Here is a 27,922-nt window from a genome sequence, read left to right on the forward strand (position 1 = left end):
CTCCAGATGTTACAAGCTTCACCGAGATTCTCTTGCTATACCGCTGGACAACACATTTGAGAGAGCCTCTGTAAATCTTGGAACATGAGGAGGGAGAGAAGAGACATGCTCGAACTTTGAGTCATCCACAGACAGTAGCACAATTTCCACCAATCATAGAGCTTGGTTTGCAAAAAAACAAATTGTACATCCAGTGTGTAGATGTTATCTTAACTATAAAGAGGTTACTATATGGCTCGCATACAGCAGATCATTAGTTTGTGATAGTCTGCAATTCTGCATCAAAATTATAGTTTCCGCCATTCTGCTACTAATTATCTGACATTATCTTTTGTTCTTGTCTCATCAATTGCTAGCATTTGTTAAATAATTCATATCTTTTTTTCCCAAGCTGAAACTTAACAACAGAATTCTCTTTTAAGTCAACATTTACTTGTTTTGTTGCATACATAAGCCTTGGACTGAATGCTTGGTACATAGAGAACAGCTTCTCCTATTTATACTGACATTCCTTCATAATCTTATCTGTCTAGCACATCACTTTCTGATAATGGCTACTGAGTTGAATCTCATTGGAACTGTTTTGTCTAGTGTAAGAATTTAAGATGTGTTAACATTTCTTACAAATTCAGTATGGTACATAGCACAATGTTATTGAAATTCTCAATAAAAATAAACCGTTGCACATAGTCCTTTGTCTCCACTAAAATATTGGGTTGGTGCATAAGTTTAAGGTTTTTACATAATTTTAATAAACAACATATACACATAACAGAGACTAGTTATCAATAATATATTATCCTTCACTACTTACAGCAGCCTGCCAATGCTGCGGTACCTTTTCGATTCTGCAGCTGTAGAAATCACATGGTTTTGAGGTGAAGAATTTGTTGAGCTATGTTTGGAGCGCATGTTCATTCAGGAAGAAAGTTCCTAGAAGGTTGTTTGATAGAAAGCAGAAAAGTTAACAATCTGAGGCACAAGATCAGGTGAATAAGGGGGGCAGAGTTGTGGAATGACTTCCCAACCCAATTTCTGTATAGTGCTTTTTGTCAGTCTAGCAGAATGCAGGTGGGCATGATAGTGGAGTTAGCATCAATTCATGTTGTCTTTCTGGTCATTGTTCTTGGACTGTGTCTCCAAAGCCATCTCAGTTGTTGACAATAAATGTCAGCTGTATGGTTACTCCTCAAGGAAGAAGTTTGTAGTACACCACACCATCGCTGTTCCACCAGATGCATAACATTATCCTTTGTGGACGTGAACAGATGTTTGTTCAGGAAGTTGCTGCTTTGTGTGGGCTCAACCATTCCTTTCTTTTCCTGATATTAGCATAAAGACGCCATTTCTGATCATCAGTAGCAATTCAGGATAGGAATGGTCATTGTTCAGGCGCCAATTGATAACATGCAAGCAGAGATGCACATATGACCAAGCATTGATTTTTGTGAATTTCACTTGGAGCATATACCTGATTTTTTTTTAACCTTCCCTATTGCATGTAAATGTAGCATGATGGTGGAATGATCACAGTTCATCACATCTGCAAGTTCTTGAGTACACAGATGGATGTCATTGTTGGATTAATTCATTTAAACAATCTTCTTCAAACCCCGAAGGTCTTCCCGAATGCGGAGAGTTACTAACATTATGACGATCTTTCTTAAATTGAGAAAACCATTTTACTGCTTTGTCCAGTGGCATTATCCCCATACATGGCACAAATGTTTCTGGCTACCTCTGCTGCTGTCACCCATCTACTGAACTCAAATAGAAGAGGGTGTCGGAAATGTTCTGATTCCTCCACTTGGCATTCAATTTTCTAGCACCCATTACTTCATTCACTGTGACAAAATGACAATATGTTAACTCAAATAGCAACAATGAACTGCAAAGAGAAAATGAAAATCAATAAATAAGCCCATAGCAACTGGAATACCAACATGGGGAAAAAAAAACACTATTGAGTTATGCAGCAATCTAATATATAGGAAATGCCTTTTCTTTCATTACTGTTACAGTTTATTACTTCACATTAGACAATGGTGGCATGATGGCACTGACTTATTCATGGCGACATAGGTGTGACAAAACTGTGAATTCACACAGTATACTAACCAGGCCCCTGGATGTCACATTATCAAACAAAAAAGTATAATTAAGACAATCAAAGGCGTTTCTGACAATAGCAATACTGAATATACAACTTCTTCAGCAATTTGTGACATTTTCTCTCTCTCCCTCACATACCCACACAAAGCATAAAATGCACACACTTGCTCTAAGGACTGCTAATATACTCCATAATAAAAATTTAAATATAGCAAAATCACTGTACCTAAAATAATCAAACAGGAGCACGTGGATACTTAATCTTTGTCTACTCCCCCCTCCCCCCCCCCTACTAGGGGTCTGTTGACCTGCTCTTCCTTTTAAACTTCCCCACCCTATCCCTCTCCTCCCTGGGAAAAGAACTTCTAGTTAGGTATATGCTGCAGTTTCCTTGAAAAAGGCTATTCCATCAGTGGTTTCATGCAGCTGGTATCTTGCTGCATTTTCTTGGCTTGCTAGTAGTAATCTCCCACTGTACAGTCTCTGGGTGATTTTCAGGTCCTCAAAAAGGCTTCAGCACCCTTCTGAATGGGTAAATCATTGTCCACATTTAATGTTTACAAACACAAATATTAAAAATGAAACACTTCCTGATGTTCTACAAAATTATATTTATTTGGTCACAAACTGGCTTTTGCTTCTCAGGCCATCTTCAGGTGACAACTAAATGGCACAAACAGGAATAAACATGATGTGCAACTTACACAGATACTATTTACACAGAAGATACAAAAAATGACAAAGTATTACATAGGAAAATATTACAATAATTACAGTAACTAAAAAAGGGTAAACAAAGTTTTCAAGAGGAGATACATATTTTTATGGACAATTTCAAACAAAATTTCTTACAGAAAGAGCCAGTGAATTGTAAAATTAAGTACTGGATCATATTTGTTGATGATGTGCTGTACTGCTGGCCAGAGTGGCCAAGTGGTTCTAGGCGCTACAGTCTGGAACCGCGTGACTGCTCCAGTCGCAGGTTCGAATCCTGCCTCAGGGACGGATGTGTGTGATGTCTTTGGGTTAGTTAGGTTTATGTAGTTCTAAGTTCTAGGGGAGTGATGACCTCAGCAGTTAAGTCCCATAGTGCTCAGAGCCATTTGAACCATTTGTGCTGTTCTTGTGAACAGGTACCACTAGACAGATATATTATTACAGCATTTATCAAACAATGGAAAATGCAGGATGGAATGTAACACAATATTACGAGAAGGAAAGTTGCTACTCACGATATAGCGGAGATGCTGAGTCGCAGATAGGCACAACACAAAGATTTTCACACTTAAAACTTTTGGCCAATGGCCTTTATCAACAACAACACACACACACACACACACACACACACACACACACACACACACAACACACACACACACACACACTCTTCACCTGGTCCTACTCAACCTAACAAGCCACCTTTCTAGATGTTGATCTCCACCTCAACGATGGCTACATCAGTACCACTGTCCATATATATCAGACCTATTAACCACCAGCAATACCTCCACTTCAACAGCTGCCACCCATTCCATACCAAGAAGTCCCTTCTGTACAGCCTAGCCTAGCCACCCGTGGTCGTCGCATCTGCAGTGATGAGCAGTCCCTCTCGAAATATACCGAGGGTCTCACTGAAGCCTTCACTGACCGTAATTATCCTCCCAACCTTTTACAAAAACAAATCTCCCATGACTTATCTTTCCAGTCTACCACCACCTCCCAAAGCCCCACTGTCCGGCCACAGAGGAGCATTCCCCTCTTAACTCAGTTCCACCCAGGACTGGAGCAACTGAATTACTCCGCCAGAGTTTCAATTACCTCCTGAAATGAGAAATGTCCTGCCCACTATCCCTCTCACCCCTCCCACAGTTGTATTCTGCCGTCCACTGAACCTAACAATATACTTGCCCAACCTTACACAACCCCTGCTTCCAATCCCTTACCTAATGGCTTATACTCCTGTAATAGACCTATATGGCAAGACATGTCCTATACATCCATACATCCTCCCACCACCACCTACTGCAGTCCGGTCACTAACATCACCTATCCCACCACAGGCAGGGCTACCTGTGAAACCAGTCACGTGGTCTACAAGCCAAGCTGCAACCACTGTACTGCATTCTATGTAGGCATGACAACCAACAAGCTGTCTGTCCACATGATTGGCCACCGACAAACTGTGGCCAGGAAACAAGTGGTCCACACTGTTGCTGAATACACTGCAAACATGATATCCTTCATTTCTCAGACTGCTTCACAGCCTGTGCCATATGGATCCTTCCCATCAACACCAGCTTTTCTGAATAGCACACATGGGAACTTCCCCTGCAATACATCCTACATTCTCGTAACCCTCTAGGCCTCAATCTTTGTTAGTCGCTATTCTCACCCATCCAGCCCCTTCCCTGCTCCCATTCCAGCACTACACAGCCGTCATTAGACTGCCACGCCCAGTCTTTTTTTTTATTTATTTTATGTTACTTATTTCTCTCCATTTCTTTCCTTTCGTGCTACTTCCCCTCCCCCTCCCCACCTCTCCCCTGCCTGTCACCCAACCTGCAGCGCTTCTCTGTTCGCCATCCCCACTGTACTATACACCTTCCCAGCCCCAGCCTCCTCCTTTCCCCCACCCAGTCGCCACTCCCATCATGCACTAATGCTGCTGCTCGCAGAGTGGTTTCAGTTGCCTGAGACTGCAGTCGTGTGTGAGAGTTGCATTTGCACGTGTGTGTGTGTGTGTGTGTGTGTGTGTGTGTGTGTGTGTGTGTGTGTGTGTGTGTGTGTGTGTATTGTTGACAAAGGCCATTGGCCGAAAGCTTTAAGTGTGAAAATCTTTTTGTTGTGCCTATCTGCAACTCAGCATCTCTACTATATGGTGAGTAGCTACTTTCCTTCTCATAATATTGTTACTACAGTATTTAAGCTCACAAAATAAGAAAATTCAGTTTATATATAAAAACAAAGATGAGGTGACTTACCGAACGAAAGTGCTGGCAGGTCGATAGACACACAAACAAACACAAACATACACACAAAATTCAAGCTTTCGCAACAGACTGTTGCCTCATCAGGAAAGAGGGAAGGAGAGGGGAAGACGAAAGGAAGTGGGTTTTAAGGGTGAGGGTAAGGAGTCATTCCAATCCCGGGAGCAGAAAGACTTACCTTAGGGGGAAAAAAGGACAGGTATACACTCGCACACACACACACACACACACACACACACACACACACACACACACACACACACATATATCCATCCACACATACAGACACAAGCAGCAGGTAATGCATTAAAATTCAGTTTAGTTTGTCATATTTGTATCTTCTGTACAAATAACATCAGTAACATCTGTATAAGTCCCACATCATGTTTATCTCTCTTTGCGACATTCAGTTGTCACATGAAGATGGCCTGAGTAGCTGAAAGCTGGTTATGACCAAATAAATATAATTTTTCAAAAAATTAGGAAGTGTTTTCCTTTTTCAATATTATTAAAATGTTCTGCCAAGCACCAACACAAAATTGAGTTAAAATTATAAATTTAACAAATAAAATTTGTTACGCTAGGTGACAGCTGCGACGGTATGTAACTTTTAATTTTTATAGAAGGCTGAGCTCTCTTGGTTGGCTGTTTTTAATACTGAACAGCCTAATTAAACCATTACAACTGGTACCATTACTCCTCCCTTGATTTGACAAGATGATGGACGTTGTTTGTGTCGATGTCTCTCCACACACACATTTAACTGTTAGTTCCTTCCTTGACAGAGGGGAAGGGAGATAGATCAGGGAAGCTGGGTAGGCTACACAGGCTGTTTTCAACTACTGACAAAATGACAGAATGTAATACTCTTCAGATGTGTATTGTGTATTACTATCCTAATACTGATAAAAAGTTTGTGAACAGAAAGAATATGGATGAAAGCTGTTACCTAGTCTTCTTTTTTGTTTCTCTACCACTCTGTACATTGTCTTAAGGATATTCAATTTTATTTTCCCTCTGACAAGGGGGGGCCGCCAATTGTCAAATTCAGATTCGATTCATACTGTGCATAATAAAAGCTCATGTCCAGAGGCGTAATGTGGCAAAGCACCAAGATGCACTTCTCAGCCGTTGTCGAGAAAATCGACAGTTAAAAGAACCCGTTGCGGTGAAATACTCTCTACGATCAATAATTTTCTGCAGCGTGGTGGTGCAGCGGTAAGCGCTAGGGTTCGTAATCCGAAGGTCGCCGGATCGAATCTCGCCCCATGCAACTTTTTTAATAATTAATTTATATATATATATATATATATATATATATATATATATATATATATATATATATATATATATATAAATGGAAGGAAACATTCCACGTGGGAAAAATTATATATAAAAACAAAGATGAGGTGACTTACCGAACAAAAGCGCTGGCAGGTCGATAGACACACAAACAAACACAAACATACGCACAAAATTCAAGCTTTCGCAACAAACTGTTGCCTCATCAGGAAAGAGGGAAGGAGAGGGAAAGACGAAAGGATGTGAGTTTTAAGGGAGAGGGTAAGGAGTCATTCCAATCCCGGGAGCGGAAAGACTTACCTTAGGGGGAAAAAAAGGACGGGTATACACTCGCACACACACACACATATCCATCCACACATATACAGACACAAGCAGACATATTTAAAGACAAAGAGTTTGGCCAGAGATGTCAGTCGAGGCAGAAGTGCAGAGGCAAAGATTTTGTTGAATGACAGGTGAGGTATGAGTGGCGGCAACTTGAAATTAGCGGAGATTGAGGCCTGGTGGATAACGGGAAGAGGAGTTGAGGTTGGAATTTCCTCTCCAACCTCAACTCCTTTGGTTCCATCAGATTCACCTGGTCCTACTCCAAATCCCATGCCACTTTCCTTGATGTTGACCTCCACCTGTCCAATGGCCAGCTTCACACGTCCGTCCACATCAAACCCACCAACAAGCAGCAGTACCTCCATTACGACAGCTGCCACCCATTCCACATCAAACGGTCCCTTCCCTACAGCCTAGGTCTTCGTGGCAAACGAATCTGCTCCAGTCCGGAATCCCTGAAGCATTACACCAACAACCTGACAACAGCTTTCGCATCCTGCAACTACCCTCCCGACCTGGTACAGAAGCAAATAACCAGAGCCACTTCCTCATCCTCTCAAACCCAGAACCTCCCACAGAACCACAAAAGTGCCCCACTTGTGACAGGATACTTTCCGGGACTGGATCAGATTCTGAATGTGGCTCTCCAGCAGGGATACGACTTCCTCAAATCCTGCCCAGAAATGAGATCCATCCTTCATGAAATCCTCCCCACTCCACCAAGAGTGTCTTTCCGCCGTCCACCTAACTTTCGTAACCTCTTAGTTCATCCCTACGAAATCCCCAAACCACCTTCCCTACCCTCTGGCTCCTACCCTTGTAACCGCCCCCGGTGTAAAACCTGTCCCATGCACCCTCCCACCACCACCTACTCCAGTCCTGTAACCCAGAAGGTGTACACGATCAAAGGCAGAGCCACGTGTGAAAGCACCCACGTGATCTACCAACTGACCTGCCTACACTGTGACGCATTCTATGTGGGAATGACCAGCAACAAACTGTCCATTCGCATGAATGGACACAGGCAGACAGTGTTTGTTGGTAATGAGGATCACCCTGTGGCACAGTGTTACACCGTCCGGGTTATCTGGATACTTCCCACTAACACCAACCTATCCGAACTCCGGAGATGGGAACTTGCTCTTCAATATATCCTCTCTTCTCGTTATCCACCAGGCCTCAATCTCCGCTAATTTCAAGTTGCCGCCACTCATACCTCACTTGTCATTCAACAACATCTTTGCCTCTGCACTTCTGCCTCGACTGACATCTCTGGCCAAACTCTTTGTCTTTAAATATGTCTGCTTGTGTCTGCATATGTGTGGATGGATATGTGTGTGTGTGCGCGAGTGTATACCCGTCCTTTTTTTCCCCCTAAGGTAAGTCTTTCCGCTCCCGGGATTGGAATGACTCCTTACCCTCTCCCTTAAAACCCACATCCTTTCGTCTTTCCCTCTCCTTCCCTCTTTCCTGATGAGGCAACAGTTTGTTGCGAAAGCTTGAATTTTGTGTGTATGTTTGTGTGTCTGTCGACCTGCCAGCACTTTCATTTGGTAAGTCACATCATCTTTGCTTTTATATATATATATATATATATACTCCTGGAAATGGAAAAAAGAACACATTGACACCGGTGTGTCAGACCCACCATACTTGCTCCGGACACTGCGAGAGGGCTGTACAAGCAATGATCACACGCACGGCACAGCGGACACACCAGGAACCGCGGTGTTGGCCGTCGAATGGCGCTAGCTGCACAGCATTTGTGCACCGCCGCCGTCAGTGTCAGCCAGTTTGCCGTGGCATACGGAGCTCCATCGCAGTCTTTAACACTGGTAGCATGCCGCGACAGCGTGGACGTGAACCGTATGTGCAGTTGACGGACTTTGAGCGAGGGCATATAGTGGGCATGCGGGAGGCCGGGTGGACGTACCGCCGAATTGCTCAACACGTGGGGCATGAGGTCTCCACAGTACATCGATGTTGTCGCCAGTGGTCGGTGGAAGGTGCACGTGCCCGTCGACCTGGGACCGGACCGCAGCGACGCTCGGATGCACGCCAAAACCGTAGGATCCTACGCAGTGCCGTAGGGGACCGCACCGCCACTTCCCAGCAAATTAGGGACACTGTTGCTCCTGCGGTATCGGCGAGGACCATTCGCAACCGTCTCCATGAAGCTGGGCTATGGTCCCGCACACCGTTAGGCCGTCTTCCGCTCACGCCCCAACATCGTGCAGCCCGCCTCCAGTGGAGTCGCGACAGGCGTGAATGGAGGGACGAATGGAGACGTATCATCTTCAGCGATGAGAATCGCTTCTGCCTTGGTGCCAATGATGGTCGTATGCGTGTTTGGCGCTGTGCAGGTGAGCGCCATTCCTAGACCGGCAAGGGAACTTGCTGTTCCAACAGGACAATGCACGTCTGCATGTATGCCGTGCCACCCAACGTGCTCTAGAAGGTGTAAGTCAACTACCCTGGCCAGCAAGATCTCCGGATCTGTCCCCCATTGAGCATGTTTGGGACTGGATGAAGCGTCGTCTCACGCGGTCTGCACATCCAGCACGAACGCTGGTCCAACTGAGGCGCCAGGTGGAAATGGCATGGCAAGCCGTTCCACAGGACTACATCCAGCATCTCTACGATCATCTCCATGGGAGAATAGCAGCCTGCATTGCTGCGAAAGGTGGATATACACTGTACTAGTGCCGACATTGTGCATGCTCTGTTGCCTGTGTCTATGTGCCTGTGGTTCTGTCAGTGTGATCATGTGATGTATCTGACCCCAGGAATGTGTCAATAAAGTTTCCCCTTCCTGGGACAATGAATTCACGGTGTTCCAGGAGTGTGTGTGTGTGTGTGTGTGTGTGTGTGTGTGTGTGTGTGTGTGTGTGTGTGTGTGTGTGTGTGTATATATATATATATATATATATATATATATATATATATACACACCCGGCAATCAGTTGCAACAATTATGCATATAATAAGTTGTTGAAAGTCGTTTGTCGTGGAAAAACTGGCGACTTCGATCATCATTATGTTTTCCGCAAACAAAGTTGTCAGTTGGAACAATTATGCATATAATAAGTTGTTGAAAGTCGTTTGTCGTGGAAAAACTGGCGACTTCGAACATCATTATGTTTTCCGCAAACAAAGTTGTATTTCACAAATGTTATTAATTGTCTTCATAATGTTAACCACGTATAGTTAACGGAAGATGTAGAAACGAATACGTATAGCGTAAGTCAAACGTTCGAATTAGAATAGAGACCCCATGAACACAAACTTGCTGTGGCAGGTATGAAATAAAACTCCGTTACTCGCTCGTTACACTTGAAGGGCAGATGTTGAATGGGCCGAAACGAGCCGCCCCATAACAGCGTAGTTGCCTGCTAACTTCGAAAGAAGGTAGATGCGGTCCCTAGCGCAACTTATAACATTGTTGAAAATCAGTGCGGACAGGACAGCTTTGGTACACCCTGTTAAACAAACGGAAAAATGGAGGCGGTACAATTGGAGAGCGATCCGCCTTCACCAACATGAATAAGAAATTCATTAATAGTTTAATTGCAAAAAACCAATAATAAAAAAATATTGCATGGCACGAGATTCGATACGGCGACCTTCGGATTACGAACCCCAGCGCTTACCGCTGCGCTATGACGCTGTAGAAAATCATTAATCGTAGAGAGTATTTCACCGCAACGGTTTCTTTTAACTGTCGATTTTCTCGACAACGGCTGTGAAGTGCATCTTGGTGCTTTGCCACATTACACCTCTGGCCATGAGCTTTTATTATGCGCAGTATGAATCGAATCTGAATTTCACAATTGGCGGCCTCCCCTTGTGAGACGTTCAATTACAGTGTTAATTTTATTTACATATCATCTGACACTTTCTAATGTGTGCAGTGTGTCATGAATCTTGATTTATAAATTGGGAGGAAGGTGGGAACAAAGGGGCAGAGCTATAGTAGTCAACCATGATATTCTTGCATCTGCGAGTGCGAGGGCACTTCGCTCACCTTATTGCAAGCTTTCATCATGATATTTCAAGAGGACATGCTGAAAAACTTGACAGTATATGCATAACTGTCTTGAAATCATTTACAGTACAATGTGTTTTCCTTACTCACCACTGTACTTGTTCACAGTAAAGTCAACACATTTTCGGTAATGGCCACAGGAAGCCAAGTGGAATAGTATTGTGGTAGGGTGGTACATTACAGTTTCGTTACCAGGAGCATTTCAAGTTATCACAACATTATAAGACAGTACTTGCCAGTTTCACACTGCAGTCCCACGAAGCAGAAAGGATGAACTGCTCTTGCCGTGTTTGACTCCAGTCCACAGAGTATACCTCTTTCTTGTGCTCCCTGAAAGTCTGCGGAGGTAGCTGAAATGTTGATATGTGGGTAAGTAAGTAGAGCTGTTGTCAATCTGAAGGTTGTGTTTTAATACCACATTGCAATTTAATAACGTAAAATTTATTTTCATCACCCCACATGAATTTTAATTTCTAAAAATCGCAAATTAATTATTTAATGGATAATTACAGACATATAACACAACTGACGTGTTATCTCTGAGTTTTTATCATGTGCACCATTACCTGTGAAACCTACAATTTATTTACCTTATACTGAGTAGCATGCCACAATTAAAGGTATTAGATATGAAGGACTAACTCAGATTCGCAAAAAAATGCAAGAGAAATCACCTGAGAGTCTGGTGAAGAAACCTGACTGGCTTTAAGGGTACCTGTGAATTCTTTTTATATTCCATGTCTGACTATAAGTGGAAGGCTACTTGGTGATCGTTAGTTCTCAATGGAACAGAATTATATGGGCCAAGAGTACATTTGGACTTATTACTGACAAGAATAATTCCATATATTGGCTACCAAAATAAAAACACATGGGGCAGTACTAACAAATAAACAAATTTTAACACATCATTGAGTATCTGGTTTCCAGATATTTAAAATGTCTATTTCAGAATAAAAATGCTGCAAGGGAAGAAATATTTGGATCAAATCTGAAATTACACCCACTGGAAATATTTTGTGACTGGATTGTGTTAATCATTACATTGTCACACAAATGTTGAAATATTGTGGAATAGCATCCTATCAGAATGACAGAAAGCAGAGCATATCAGTTCCACATCAATCAAGGCACTTGCAATTTGAAGCATCCAGACAAAATCTATGACAAGATTCTATTTTCAGTCTTCTGATGAACATTAATGATGTTCCACTAGGAGTTACAAAACATGCAAATTTTTGTTCTTTTTGCAGATAATACAATTATAGGAATAAAATCTTGTGTTACTGAAAAGGTAAGCAACTCAAAATATTTGAAAAAAATCAACTCGTGATTCATGTCAAATGGCTTATCATGTAATTTCAACAACAGGCAGTACAAAATGTCATGCAGGTAAGTTGTTGTATAGAACTTAAAGAGTATAACATATTAATTATCAGCATATATCGCACCCCTGGGTACCATATAAGCTCTGTATTTTAGACAAGTTTGATACATTGCCACATAAATTAAAAAGTGAGAAACTGTACAAAAGAGTGGTTATATGTGCTGACTTCGACATAGATGTAAGGACTGATGACAAATTTTCTTCATACTTAAGGAACCTGGTAGTGGCCACAAATGGGCTAAATCTCAATTTTGACCAGTATACAAAAATTGCAGCAACCTCTGCAACATGTATTGACAATATTGTAAGTAGTTATATTTATTACGTAAAAGAAAAGTTTCTTCTAGATTTAGGAGTATCAGTCCATAAAGTGCTATTTTTATCACTACCAAAGCAAAATTCAGTCTGCACAACAAAAAGATGTAGGAATTTCAGTCAAGAAAATGTGGAAGTATTTTGTAAAAAACTAAGCCAAACCAAGTGTACAGTCAGCAACACACTTCCACAAGTGACAATTACAATAACTTTTCAACTGAATTCTTGGGTATATTCAATGAATGCTTCCCTTTTGCAACAGTGAGGAGCAGGTTCCATAAAAGTAGATCATGGGTAACAAAAGGAATTAGAGTGTCTGGTGCTACTAAGAGGAACCTGCATATGGAGGCAAAAGTAAATCGAAACCCTGAATTTCTTAAGTATGTAAGCACATACAAAAAAACATGTGACAAAATAGTTAAACTAGCAAAATGTACTGCGAATAATAACTTCATTTCAAATGCAAAAAAGAAATCAAAAGCTGTTCGGTCTGTTATAAGAAGCAAAGTTGACAGTAAGGCAGAGAGAAAATGCCCTTCTAAAATAGCAATAAATGGTAGAGCTGTTTGCCATTTGTGAATCATTCAATGACTTTTTCATAAACTGTAACAAATTTGGTGACTGTTCACCACCAAAAGCAAAGCCCAATATGACAGACAGTAATTGTCCATGTTTTAAGTTTTCTCATGTTTCCATCTCAGATGTCATCAAAATCATAATGTCCCTAAAAATTTTAAAATCTGTGGGGTGGGTTGAGGTCCCCACTGAAATAACAAAAATCACAGTATTGCCTATCCACTCTCTTTCATAATCAACCAATCTTTTGATGAGGGATGTTTCCCAGATCGATTAAAATATGCAGAAGCTCGGCCAGTACATAAAAAAGGCAAACAAGATGAACTATAGGCCAATCTCACTGTTACCAATTTTCTCAGAAATATTTGAAAGAGCAGCATGTGATCAGATCGAAAAATCACAATTCATCTAACAGCATTATCTTATGCAATCAATGTGGTTTCAGAAAAGGCCGCAGCACAATCCATGGAATAAATGAATTAGTCACAAAAGTCAGCATATGTCTTGATGATAGAATGTGTGTGTCAGGCATCTTTTGTGACCTGTTCAAAGCCTTCAACACAGTAAATCATGACCTGCTTCTCCAAAAATTGGCACGCTATGGTTTTCAAGGCAAATCTCTTAGCTGGATGTCATCATACTTGGCAAACAGAAAACAAATAGTACTTATTAACATCAATGGCAAGAAATTTCTCTCTGGCCGGAAACACACTCAATTAGGTGTTCCACAAGGTTTAATATTAGGGCCACTACTTTTTCTGTATTATATTAATGATATGCCATGCCAGGTCCAGTCTGATACTACCCTCTATGCAGATGACTCAACAGCTGTAGTCTGTTGTAAAAATGAGGTAGACCTAATCGTCATATTGAACAAACACTTGGGGAACTGGGGGCATGAGTCAAAAACAATAACTTGACATTAAATTTTACAAAAACAGAAATTGTTCATTTCACCACAAAACAATCTGCACAGTCTATAAGAGAAATAAGGTATATGGACAAAAAACTAGAGACTGCACGCTGTGTCAAATTCCTTGGCATATTAGTCAATAAAAACCTGTTTTGGAGTCACCATGTGGACAACATACTGGGTCGACTGAATAGCCTTGTATATATTATGAATATCTTGTATAGTATTACTGATTTAGCTGTAAGAAAAACTGTATATAATGCATATTTTGTTTCAGTCATTAGGGATTGTATAATTTTCTGGGGGTCTGAAAAAACAAATTTACTTAGGGCTTTTAGACTAAAAAAAAGAATCATCCGAGCAATGGTGGGAGGAAAACCAAAGCAACAATGTAAACCTTTATATCTAATGAGCATTCCAAGCATATACATCTATGAAACTCTCACTTTCACGAAAAGAAACCCACAACTTTTGGAGGGCAACTGCTTCTTGCATCAATATGATACTAGATATAGAACGAGCTACATGTTACACACCCACTGATTAAAATCATATGAAAAACCCCATACTATATGGGCATGAAATTTGTAAATAAAATATGGAAAGGTGTGGAGGACCCAAATGTAAAAGGCACCAAAAGAGACTTGGAAAATATCTGAAAGATAAATGTTACTATAGTGCAGAAGATTTCTTGAATGGCAACAATGCCTTATAATTGTAATTAAAATACCTCTTTGAAGATGTTACACAATAGGTATTATTATATATAGTGTAAAACTGATAAGTCACCTATGTCACAATCTTTGATTGTATAAGGCATGTTATGTGATAATAAAAATGGAAATGTGGAGTTTAAAACTGAAAAAGAAAACCTTCTGCTGGGTGACTTAATTCACCGAGTATTTTTACAGAAACTCTTAAATTTAACGTTTTAGATTATAACCGTAATTAGCAGTCTAACCTTCTGCAATGTGAAATCATTTCAGTTATCATTTAAATCATGTACATTTTTTACTTCTCTCCAAACCTGAGAGTCGTCTCACTGTGGCATCCATGGAATAAAACTGACATGTGTAAAGTAATAAAAAATAGGGAGGGGGAGGGAGGCAAATCACTAAAAACTCAGTATAAAAAGGGACAGGAGTTGTAGGAAATGACTAGAATGTAATGTGTACCTTTTCTCTGGTATTGGTTCTGAAACACAGGATAACCTAGAATATTATCATTGATGGGCAAGTCTGGCCCTCTGCCTCAAAGAGCCTGCTGCCTTAGTTCTCTGTTGTCTCCAGCACTGTGTGCTGCATCTGTTTTGAATTAAACATTCTCAGCCCACTTTGGCATGGTTACAATACAGAACTGCAATGTGCGCACACCAGCTGTTCTGCCGTCTTTCTCACACAATATTAAAGAAACTATTTAGTAAGAAAGCTGACTTTTGCAAATTTTATGGCCTCTTTTATCAGCTTCATGGTGACCTGCCTATCATTTCTTTAACAATCATAGTTACTGTAATATTTCAAAATTAGAAGATACTAAAATGAAGAACAGGAGTCATATGAGTTTATGTTAGGCCATATGATAACTATCTACAATGAGCTCGCACACATACCCTCATGTGCACAAACGATGCAGTGAGAGTGAAATATTCCCATAAAGAATAAATTTTTGACAAATGATAGCAAGCATAGAGGAGAGTATTTTGCCATACCACTAAAATGTGAAACTTTCTTATCTTCTGCGATAAATGATTAACTGTAGATCTTATCAGTGAAATAACGTAATTCTTTAAGGGGCATCATCAACTGGTGAAACTGGGATTAGTATAGGTTTGTAACAACATGTATGACGAAATTACAGGTTTATTTTTATATCGACAATTAACTTTTCCAAAGCTACTTATCTGATTGTCCTCAATTGTTTGTTTAATAATACACTGTTTCAGGATTCTGCAACAACTGCAGTTACAGTAGCATGTTAGTGACATGAAGATGCATAAACCCCACTGTATTTTGGTAAAAGAAGAAAATTTAACCTAGCAACAGAAGAAGTGTAGGCATTGCTTGCTTACAAAATTTCGTCTGGCTAGTACATCTGGTAGAAAAAGGACATTAAAGTGTGGCAATCTGGCAACACTGTAACCACATGTATGGTAACTATCTCTCTCAGCACATATTAGTCTTGCTGTATAGTTGGTACAGTGGATAGAGTTTTGGGTTAGCATGCAGGAGGTCACTGGTTTTTTATTTGGTAAAAGTAGTCCAGATGGTACGGTAACTGGCATCTTATTCGTCAACAGCAATGCAGCAGGCCCTCCAGAAAACATTCGCTTACATACTACAATTGTAGAAATGGAAGATTGGCCAGCTTTGAAAAAAGCCCTTCCCACGTCACGGGCATGAATTTATTCACACCACTTCATCTACTAGAGGCGAAACATAATGCCCACTCTCGGTTACTATTTGTATGTGTCAGCACCATCGTCCCACTGATTATGCCTTTCAATACTGAGTTTGGTAACCGCATGCTGTTTAGTACTTACCTCAATGCATTATTATTATTATTATTATTATTATTATTATTATTATTATTATTATTCTATCGATGGGATTGTGAAAACATCATGTCTATTACTGTTAGGGAAACAGTGTAAGTCTAAACCGAACATTTTACAATTACTGGTGTTGGGACGAATCATGCAGAACAATATCTCTCAGAGGGGTAATTCGCGTTAGGTGGAACAAAGCGCAGGACTCTCAGCGTGTTTATACTGTATGCACTTTCCACCAGACAGGGATTAGTTGCGAGTGGAGTAACGCACCCATGACAGACTCCAATGTACATGTGTACACGTTTTGAATTTTCTTATTGTAAACCTCTAAACCAGTGTGACAGATGTATGGCATACACAAATGATGAATATGTGGATATCTTGGTGCATCTGATAACTGGGCTGGTGTTGCTGCTCATGATCATGAATATGCTGCTAAATATCCTCGTCAATGGCATCCAGATAATAATGTGTTTCGTCAACTGGAGCTGTCCCTTCGGGAGTCAGGTTCTCCTCTTCCACCATCGCGTGACAGAAATTGTCCACAGACTTGCAACTCCAGCTACTGAGGAAGCAATTCTGGAGGTCATACACCAAGAATCTCAGCAAAGTACACGTAGCGTAGCAAGGCAGCAGCATGTCTTGCAACGCACAGTCGTTAATGTGCTGCATGAGCGTGGGCTGCACCCCTATCATTATGCTTTGATGCAACACCTGCATCCTGCAGATTGCCATCAGCAGATGCAATTCTGTGAATGGTCCAACAACAACATGAAGTCAACAATGACTTCATAAACACTATAATATGGTTGGATGAAGCACCATTCATTCACTTGTGAGGCTCTCTTCAATATGCACAACGTCCACCATTGGTGTGAGGTTAAACCACACATCACCCGTGACCGTGGATATCAAGTTCGTTTTGATATCAATGCCAGGGCTGGAATATTGGGCGACAGGTGTTTGGGCCCCTACATGTTGCCTGACCGGTTGACTGCACAAAGGTATCATGCATTCCCCTTAAACTACCTGCCCAATGCACTGGATGATGTTTCGCTACATGTTCCACTGAGGATGTTGTTCCAACATGATGGTGCACTTCCACACTCTGGAAATAATATGCGACAGTATTTGGACAGAACATTTCCAGGGAAATAGTTCGTATGTGGATAACCAGTTGTATGGCCTCCACATTCACCTGACCTAAATCCTCTGGATTTCTTCTTGTGGGGACACCTGAAGGAGCACGTGTACCCTACTCCGCCAACAAATGTGGAAGAATTGGTAGTGCATGTTCATGCTGCTCTTGTTCCTGTGAACACAGCTTTTCTGCTAAGGGTACAGAGCTGTATGATCTGGCAGGTTGCACAATGTTTGGACGTACAGGGAGATTGCTTTGAGCATCTATTGTTCTGAGGACAACGTATTCTGTTGTGAAGGTCATGCAGTCCTTAATATGGACATTATTATTGTCACTGGTTGCTAATGCGCGACATCTGAGTGCTCATATTGCATGTAGTATGAATGACAAGTACATATTGTGTTACTGTACTATGCTATCATACTTAGCATCTCGAAATTGATATTGTTTTTGTAGTTATTCTATCGCATGACTAGTCATTTATTTCAACTGTATTTCCTATTCGTCTAACCATATATTTGGTACATTCAGCTTTACAAAATTATGTAAATTTAAGATACATGTGACATAAGAAGCGGTGTATATTACAGTATGAAATGTCAGAATGAAATTAGCAAATAAAAAAAAAAATGCGCCCCAACCCAGGATCAAACCCTCGACCTCCTGCATGCTAACCCAAAACTCCATCCACTGCTCCAACTGTACAGCACCACGATTAATATGTGCTGACAGTGGTTGTTACCATACATGTATTTACAGTGCTGCCAGATTGTCACTCCTTAATGTTCTTTTTCTGCCAGATGTACTCGTCGGATGAAATTTTGTGACAGACATTTTTCTATCGCTGCCATGTGAGGAGTCGCGCTGTGAAGCCCAAGTGTGCGAATTTTGCTTCACCCTGTACAATTGCCCAGTTTAGTGAGTGATTACATTCTACAAATGGTAGGTAACTATCATCTATATTACTATATAAAGACAAGTTATACTTTAACATTGTTGCTAAAAATATCTGAAAGCGCTTGACTGATTTACTTCAAGAGCAACATTGTTGGCAAAAATATTGGAAAGTTCTTGACTGATTTCTTGCACCCTCAATGATGTTCTGAAAATCTTCCTGCATTCTGCTACAATACTGTGACATTACAGTTTCTCTATAGACGAGTATATAGCATTGTCTGCGAACAGCATCATAACCTCATGAAGCTTCCAACACTCCAGTTATGTGGTGATTCATTCTTTTGCAGTTATGCAGAATTTACTCTTTTGTAAAATTTGTTTGAATTATGAGGTATTCTCTCAGCTTCATGTTCATTGTGAGGATATGAATATACATCACTCCCACAGTAACAGCAAGTGACCAAAGTTGAGTATAGCAACAAACTGAAATTCAGAAAATCGGAAAAATCAGATATATGGTATTGTTTCTTCAGTGAATATATGTCAACTACCTTTGTATTGCTGATGACATTTTACCTTTGCCTCATCACAGATAAACTTCAACAAATAATGGAGCACATTTGAAAGTAGGCCACATACTCAATTATAGTAATATTAAATTAATATTGAATCAATACAACAAAATGAAAATTGTACAAATTAACAATTATGTCATATTATCATTTGAAGAGGTTTTACACTTAGGTCGTTTGATAACATCTGGATGAACAGAAAAAGAAATGGCCTGAACCGTTTTTGGCAAACTAAATAAAATTTTCAAAACTAAGATTTTGATAAGTCTGAAATGTACTTGTGGCAATAAGATACAAACTTCTAGGTGAAAACCATTCCAAAACTAAGGGTGGATCAGCATGCAACTTTCACTATAGAAACCCAGTAAGACAAGTATAGGATAGTGGGATCTTCAAAACTTCTTAAGCTTAGATTCCACTATTGCTGACTTTTCCTGGTTTCTGAGAGTGAACTGCTGTTTATGTTCAGTGCAGTGTTTGGACAGCTTGCTTAATCTCAGGAGATACCATGTCATCTTTCACTAAAACACAGCAATTCTTTAATTTTAGGCAGTGGGCAAAACACTAGTCTAATGCTATATTTCTTCATAAAGTGCTACCTAACTTGAGATGGTTACACAGAATAGAACACATGGTGTGGATATCTCTTAATACTGCTGAAAGGGGATGGACCTTCCTTCACTCATTATCACAGATCTCACTTGGTGTCATTTACACTCATTCTTCCTAAACACAGCCTTTAAATGATTTAATTTAGATCTCAGTTGTTGTGATCTGACAGCATCCAAGTTCTGTACATTAAAATGCTCAGGACAGAATTATTCTGATCCGGATGGAACTGACAGATTTCTTCTGAGCTGCAATCATTTAGCTAAATGTATGTTCCATTCCTAGATACAAAATGGCCCATCCAGCCATTCAACCAATGCTTCAAATACAAAGAAACCAGATTCTCAGAAGTCAATAACATTGGAACATGGCCTTAAGAAATGGCTTAAGATTAGCTTCAGTGATATCAAGATCATATCCTGTGCTTTGTTGTACTGGGATTCAGTAGCAAATGAACAAAAGGTAAGGTTATTAACAACCTGAAGGTTGACCAGACATCACAGAGTTTTACTAGGCACGGTCCTATTAGACGTGGTATGCCATTGCCTTCCTCCAACATTTGGACTCACTCACCCAGACAGCTATGGGGAACATCAACTCCAAACACAGTCACATTGACATTTTTGTTGTTAGCAATTCATTGGCAGACGTGAAAGAAACAGTGAATCACAGAAAAAGTCCTGTGACTGACTGAGGATGGATCTTTGGATTTGTAATTTGACACTTACCCACTCAGTCACTAAGAAACAATAACAGTTCACTTGTGCACCAAAAAAATTTCATAAACAGCAGAGTCTGAATGGTTGCTAGAGATGGAATGTTGACAAATAGGAAAAAATTGTAACAATGTTATGGAACAAGTTGTGTTTCAGTGTCCACATTTCTCTAACCTAGTGCTGGGTGCACATCCTCCACACCCAAATTTTTGCATTTGCATCTGTTAATCCTGCTTCCTCCATACAACATCATTAAGATGCACTTGAACTTTTGAAACTCTGCACTTTATTTTTCATCAGGAGATGCAAGCCATCTCCTGATAACGAATAAAGTGCAGAGGTTCAAAAGTTCAAGTTTTTGTGGCTTCAACAAGAGAGAATTTCACGTCATACAGAATTTTTTTTAGGAGTCACCTGTAAGATGTATAGGTCTTGTAGAGAAAGGAACATATTCGAAAACCTGTATTGAGCAATATACGGAGACAGCAGTTGGAAGTAATAATTGCTTTTTGCATAATTTTCTTGTACATGATTATTTTAAGTTTACACTCACTCATTATTGGAGAAATTAGCAATTTTGCTACTCAGAGCATACCTGTGGGCAAGCGACATTCCACAGCTGCAGGACTCCATCCCCACTTGCACTGACAGCAATGTTGGCATCAGTTTCACTCCACACAACATCAAATAGTCCATCTGGCCATGTGACACTTGACACTTCCACAAGGCCACCATCAGGTGTCAGCTCCAGGAGAAACAGTGTTCCTCCACCTGTGTAATTAAGACCTTTCTTAAACAGTGATAGAGATAGATGAGCTTAGTGCCAAGTACTGTGGAATGAAAATCCCATGCAACAACTTAGGAGTAGTTCCAGTCTAGAAGTATCCATCTATTCCTATATTTTTAAAGTGAATAATTAAACATTCTGGCAAGAACCTGAATTTATAATGTGAATATTACCAGGTCAACTACCAGTCTTCAACTGAAGAATCACACTCCTTCCTCTTCCCCTCCCCTACTCCCTCCCTCCCCAAAAAAGTCATTACGTGTGATTCAAAATTCCAGGACAACCCACAATTAATTAAGGATATAGAGGGTTACACCAATTTTCTCCGACCACTGCCAGCAAACTGCATGACAAGTCTGCCATAGCACTGCCAAGTTGGGTATAATTTTGCTTAAAATTATCAGCCACTTTTAAATGATTAACCTTGAACCCTTTTAACCATTCTGAGCAGTAACATTACCCCTTCCCATTTGCTACTCAAATTCCATTACAGGCTGCACTTAACAAAATAATGAGCTTTCGTGCAAACTATCTTCTATGCAGGGTGCCCCAGGAGGAATGGTCAATATTCAGGGTAATGACAGGAAAGATCATTTGAAGCAACAAAGTCTGGTCAACATGGGTTCTAAAATGTCTGAGTATCTTAAGAGCTACCAGTACTACACCTTTGATACTGTACAAAAATCTATTCTACTGCAAGCTTTTTGTTTCCCATATTTTGAGAGATGGTAGAATGGACCAAAATAAGCTATGGGCACTTTTTCATCTTTGCTGCTGTGAAGCACATCTATTCTATTGAACAGGTGCTCATGGCTCTTAAGGTATGCATTTTAGAGTCCATGTTTACTGGGACTTTTTTTGGTTCAAATGATGGTTCCCAAATCCCTAAATACTGACCATTACTCCTGGAACACACTGTCTATTACTTCCACAGACTTCAGGAAAGAAAATTGTGTCACACAAAGAATTACAATCCTACAGTGTTAAGTAATTAAAAAAATCATCTTACATCTACTTCTTCTTACATATTCTATCTACAAGTAAAGACTTCCTGAAAACTTCATGTTCTTTGAAACAAATATGCAGTGACTTGTATCTATCTTTCCCTTACCTACTTATCACATGAACGTTCAGTTTATGTTCCTACTTTTTTTTTCTCTTTCTCCCTCCCTTCTCCTGCCCCTAATACCTTTTCTTCTCCATCCCTTCCCCTGACCCTAACATCTTTTCTTATTAGTCAATGATTATTACATGAAAATATGATACCTTGCTCTACTTACTTTCATGCTAATCACTTTTGACACTATTTATTTTATTCATAGTGTTTTGGGTAAATTCCATATATGCTTCACTATTGAATGTTTTTACATTGTGCCAGCATTTAACAAAGCAAATGTTACTATTTTCATGATGTAGGCTATTACCGTCTAGCCTTTTATTCGAATACATCAGTATGCTGCAGTATTTCTCAGCACTTGTTGTACCATTCATTTTCAATAATGATATTGTTGCTTTTTGTTTTCCAGTTCTTCATTATTGATACAATGCACAGAATAGTGTCAGTTATCATAAAGACATCTCGTTTCCTGGCACCACAGCATGCTAAGACTGAACATTTTGGTTGTAGACTTCCACGCAACAAGTCTTCTGTTATATGGCAAATTCAATTGGACACACATCCAGCTTTTCAGATTTTAGGAATACTTATATGGAGCAGGAATCTGAGGAATGAGCAAATCCTGTCACTGCTCTATATCCCACAGTCTGGAAAATGCCCTGTCAACTTCTCTCATTGTTTATCATTATAAGTAACTACACTCCTGGAAATTGAAATAAGAACACCGTGAATTCATTGTCCCAGGAAGGGGAAACTTTATTGACACATTCCTGGGGTCAGATACATCACATGATCACACTGACAGAACCACAGGCACATAGACACAGGTAACAGAGCATGCACAATGTCGGCACTAGTACAGTGTATATCCACCTTTCGCAGCAATGCAGGCTGCTATTCTCCCATGGAGACGATCGTAGAGATGCTGGATGTAGTCCTGTGGAACGGCTTGCCATGCCATTTCCACCTGGCGCCTCAGTTGGACCAGCGTTCGTGCTGGACGTGCAGACTGCGTGAGACGACGCTTCATCCAGTCCCAAACATGCTCAATGGGGGACAGATCCGGAGATTTTGCTGGCCAGGGTAGTTGACTTACACCTTCTAGAGCACGTTGGGTGGCACGGGATACATGCGGATGTGCATTGTCCTGTTGGAACAGCAAGTTCCCTTGCCGGTCTAGGAATGGTCGAACGATGGGTTCGATGACGGTTTGGATGTACCGTGCACTATTCAGTGTCCCCTCGACGATCACCAGTGGTGTACGGCCAGTGTAGGAGATCGCTCCCCACACCATGATGCCGGGTGTTGGCCCTGTGTGCCTCGGTCGTATGCAGTCCTGATTGTGGCGCTCACCTGCACGGCGACAAACACGCATACGACCATCATTGGCACCAAGGCAGAAGCGACTCTCATCGCTGAAGACGACACGTCTCCATTCGTCCCTCCATTCACGCCTGTCGCGACACCACTGGAGGCGGGCTGCACGATGTTGGGGCGTGAGCGGAAGACGGCCTAATGGTGTGCGGGACCGTAGCCCAGCTTCATGGAGACGGTTGCGAATGGTCCTCGCCGATACCCCAGGAGCAACAGTGTCCCTAATTTGCTGGGAAGTGGCGGTGCGGTCCCCTACGGCACTGCGTAGGATCCTACGGTCTTGGCGTGCATCCGTGCGGCGCTGCGGTCCGGTCCCAGGTCGACGGGCACGTGCACCTTCCGCCGACCACTGGCGACAACATCGATGTACTGTGAAGGCCTCATGCCCCACGTGTTGAGCAATTCGGCGGTACGTCCACCCGGCCTCCCGCATGCCCACTATACGCCCTCGCTCAAAGTCCGTCAACTGCACATACGGTTCACGTCCACGCTGTCGCGGCATGCTACCAGTGTTAAAGACTGCGATGGAGCTCCGTATGCCACGGCAAACTGGCTGACACTGACGGCGGCGGTGCACAAATGCTGTGCAGCTAGCGCCATTCGACGGCCAACACCGCGGTTCCTGGTGTGTCCGCTGTGCCGTGCGTGTGATCATTGCTTGTACAGCCCTCTCGCAGTGTCCGGAGCAAGTATGGTGGGTCTGACACACCGGTGTCAATGTGTTCTTTTTTCCATTTCCAGGAGTGTATTAATACACGGGGTTGTTTATGGAGTCATAACAGAATGTTTTGTTCTGCTGATTAGGATTAACCTACTTGCTGTGGTGCATCATGGTAAATTTTAAAATTAGTACAAGACGGCAGAAATATTTTACTTATTATAAGTATCAAGAGCATCAAAATGCACACAAATAGTCACTGTAGACCTATGTGTGTGGAGGTATTTTCATGATGATGTTTGGTTCTATACTGAGCAGAGAAAAATACTGTCAGGAAGTTGTTGCCCTGGAACAAAGTAATGACCATCTCTTTATTTGTTGTCTTGTAACACACAGAATGCCACAATGAACAACTGGTTTGCTCCTGACCTGTTGAACACACAAAAGATTTTACTTTTTTCCCTTGTGATAAGAAAATTTGGGATAACTGAAGACTGGGATACAGCCTGTTGGCTTTGACCAATGACATCAGTAGTTATTGAAGATGATACATTGCACAGATTTAACAGCAAAGACAAATGTTGAGAAAAGCCAAACAAATGCAGGACAGAGAAACCAGATGGTAGACATATATCACATACATCCATGTTTCAAACGTAATGTTAGATATATCACTTCTTTAAGCCCTGGTATTCTATTGTTTAGTTGACCTATATAACTCAAGAAACTGAAGAAAGGGATACTAGTAAAAAAAAAAAAAAAAAAAAAAAAAAAAAAAAAAAAAAAAAAAAAAAAAAAAAAAGGGACAGAAGTAACATTAGCAAGCACTACCACAGCTGATGGTTAAGAGTTGTATCCTGAACTTCAGTTAATTGCAGTACTAGCACTAGTATCCTATTCTTCAGTTAACTTATGTAGCTCAATTGAAGTGCAGGGTGCAAGTTTTACAGTTGTTGCTTTTTTCACCTCTGCTACTACTAGCATCTTATATTGCAGTTAATACGAATGCTAGTGAAGTCGAAAAGATAAAAATCCGTAAAATTTGTACCCCATACTTCAGCTGACCAATAATGGTCAACTGAAGAATAGGATACAAATGCTACCGAAGACAAAAAAGTCGACGTTCATAAAATTGGCATCCTGTATCTCAGTTGAACTACGCAAATGCAAGAAAAAGTAATGTACATAAAATTTTTATCCCTGTATAGGTCAAATGAAGTATGGGATACAATTTTTTTTCCACCTTTGACAGTAATAGTATTGACTGTAAAGTATCATAGTAGTACTAGTAACGGCGAAAAAACCGACAACAGTATAATTTGTATCCTGTACTTCAGTTGACCTGCATAGGATACCAGTGCTAGCGAAGACGAAAATCTTGGCATACGTAAAATTCGTATCTTGCACTTCAGTTTATTCATATACGTCAACTGAAAAATAGGAAACTAGCGCTAGCAAGGACGAAAAAAACAGCATACGTAACATTAACATGCTGTATCTCAGTGAACTATATGTAACTTTGGCATCCTGTACGCTCAGTGAATCACACGTAACACTGGCATTTTGTACCTCGGGTTAAACTACAAAGGTAGTATCCTGTTCTTCAGTTGACTTATATAGCTCAATTGAAGAACAGTATACTAGTGCTTGCCAAGTCGAAAAAAAGTGGCATACCAAAAATTTGTATCCTGTTCTTCAGTTGTCCCATTCTTTAGCTGACCCGAAAATTTATCACACTGTTGATCCACATGATTAATATATTAGTAAAGAGTTCTTTTATTTAAGACCCACCAAATGGATGATAGCCACACAATGCCACACTATTTTTAACACCACAGAGAAATTCAGTTAAATATTACTTCTGTTGTTCTTTCAAAAACTTCTTACAACACAATACTGCTAAGGCACATACTATGATTTGAAGTACAGCATTTAACATACTTCTTAGATTGTATGTGAAACAGTATCTAACATCAAAATGAAGCTAACAGCTGTTAAATAGGAGGCTGTTTCTTTTGTAAACCATTTCTTTGCTCCTATGCTAATTCATATCCATAAATACTATTCTGGCATAAAGATAAATCTGAGGTAATGTGCAGTGTTAAACCATAAAGATAAGTATAAGCCTGACCAAAGCTAAAAGACTTTCTGTTTGCTTCCTTATTTCCAGTATACATTTATCTATCAAAGGGTTTCTCATCAGGTACTCTCTCATGGCCATCTTTATGTATTGAACAAAATACAATTACTGTGTTCTCTTAGCAGAAACACTTGTGCTTGGAATACTCATCTGTAACTCTTTGGATAAGGATATAATGAAATATGAAACTTCTATTTTTGTCACACTTTCAAGGATAATAAATGCTCAACAATAAATTCCAAATTTTCAATTTAACTGACAAATTTTGTATTTTTCACCCTAGATCTCCCCATTAAACTTTGTGCACTGTAAATGTTTTTTGACAATTAATGAAAACATGAAGTCTACCTTATACAATGTAAATAGGTCTTCAGATGAAAAGTTTGGGCTACAAAGTACACAGCTGATGTAGATCTCCAATATAGATGTCGCCTTTAAGTATGCCATTCCGTCAGAAAAATGACAAACAGACATAATATTATCACTGAATGCTGCCGTTACCTGATCTGCATGAACTGGTAGCAGTTTTGTTCCCGCATTACATTAAACTACGTACTCACCAGCCAATCCATAGTACTGTGATGTTGCACATACTATTCTTTCAGGATGGAATGGAGAAAAACGAACCGAATACCCATGGCGATTCGGCGTTAAAAATGTAGGCATTCTTCTCCTGGTGTTGCCTATGAGAATGAATGTAAGTCTTGATTAAAACATAGTACTTTTAACAAATGAATGTGGGGGCGTCCCTTTAACAGCCCGCGTAGTGACAGAAAAGTAATTTATTGAAAGCAACAAACATATCCCAAAAACACCAATTTCTGGAGAAAATTGAACATTCTGAAGAGAATATGAGATTGCGGTTGGTTTAAGTGAAAGAGCGACCGTCACTGAAAATGTTGACATTCACAAACAGAAACAAAAACCATGGTCCTTGTGACACGCAATGTATGGAAAATTGTTGATGAATTTATAGTTTAGCAGTCAACTACCATAATACAGATTTTTTATGCACAAGTGTACAATACACGACACATTAGCAGCATATACAAGTTCTTACCGTCCGTATATACGCGATTCACACCATCTTACTTGCACTTTCAGTTCACTTCGTAGGGTCTATTAGTAATTTTTCAAACATCTGACAGATTTCACCAATCTTCAAAATTTGTCGGGAATCCATAATACCACCCTAGCACCTAGTGGAAACATTTGGAATTAAACCAAACAAATGGCAAGCGCTAAGCGTCAGACGCTTGGCGCGCGTTATGTCAGCAGCACAAGTTCCGTACGCGTTGTCTTATTACTCGTCGATACTGTGATACGAATACGTGGACCACAAGTTCCATTGTTTAATAGCTAACTGTCCATGAAAAATTACAATACAAGATGTGGG

The 27,922-nt window shown here is 40.5% G+C and overlaps 1 protein-coding gene across 1 annotated transcript in view; it reads right to left on the minus strand.

Moving 5' to 3' along the window:
* Nucleotides 1–27,719, minus strand: part of LOC126418785 (peroxisomal targeting signal 2 receptor) — a 46,475-nt gene extending 18,756 nt beyond the window's left edge. The window contains exons 1-4 of the mRNA XM_050085717.1: nt 27,587–27,719; nt 27,087–27,209; nt 21,046–21,221; nt 11,013–11,126 (exon numbers count right to left, since the gene is read on the minus strand). Coding sequence (XP_049941674.1) covers nt 11,013–11,126; nt 21,046–21,221; nt 27,087–27,192 — 396 coding nt within the window. The 5' untranslated portion in view covers nt 27,193–27,209; nt 27,587–27,719. The remainder of the gene's footprint in view (nt 1–11,012; nt 11,127–21,045; nt 21,222–27,086; nt 27,210–27,586) is intronic.
* Between the last annotated feature and the right edge of the window lie 203 nt (nt 27,720–27,922).

This window comes from Schistocerca serialis, chromosome 9 (assembly GCF_023864345.2).
Source record: "Schistocerca serialis cubense isolate TAMUIC-IGC-003099 chromosome 9, iqSchSeri2.2, whole genome shotgun sequence".
Classification (NCBI taxonomy): Eukaryota; Metazoa; Arthropoda; class Insecta; order Orthoptera; family Acrididae; genus Schistocerca; species Schistocerca serialis.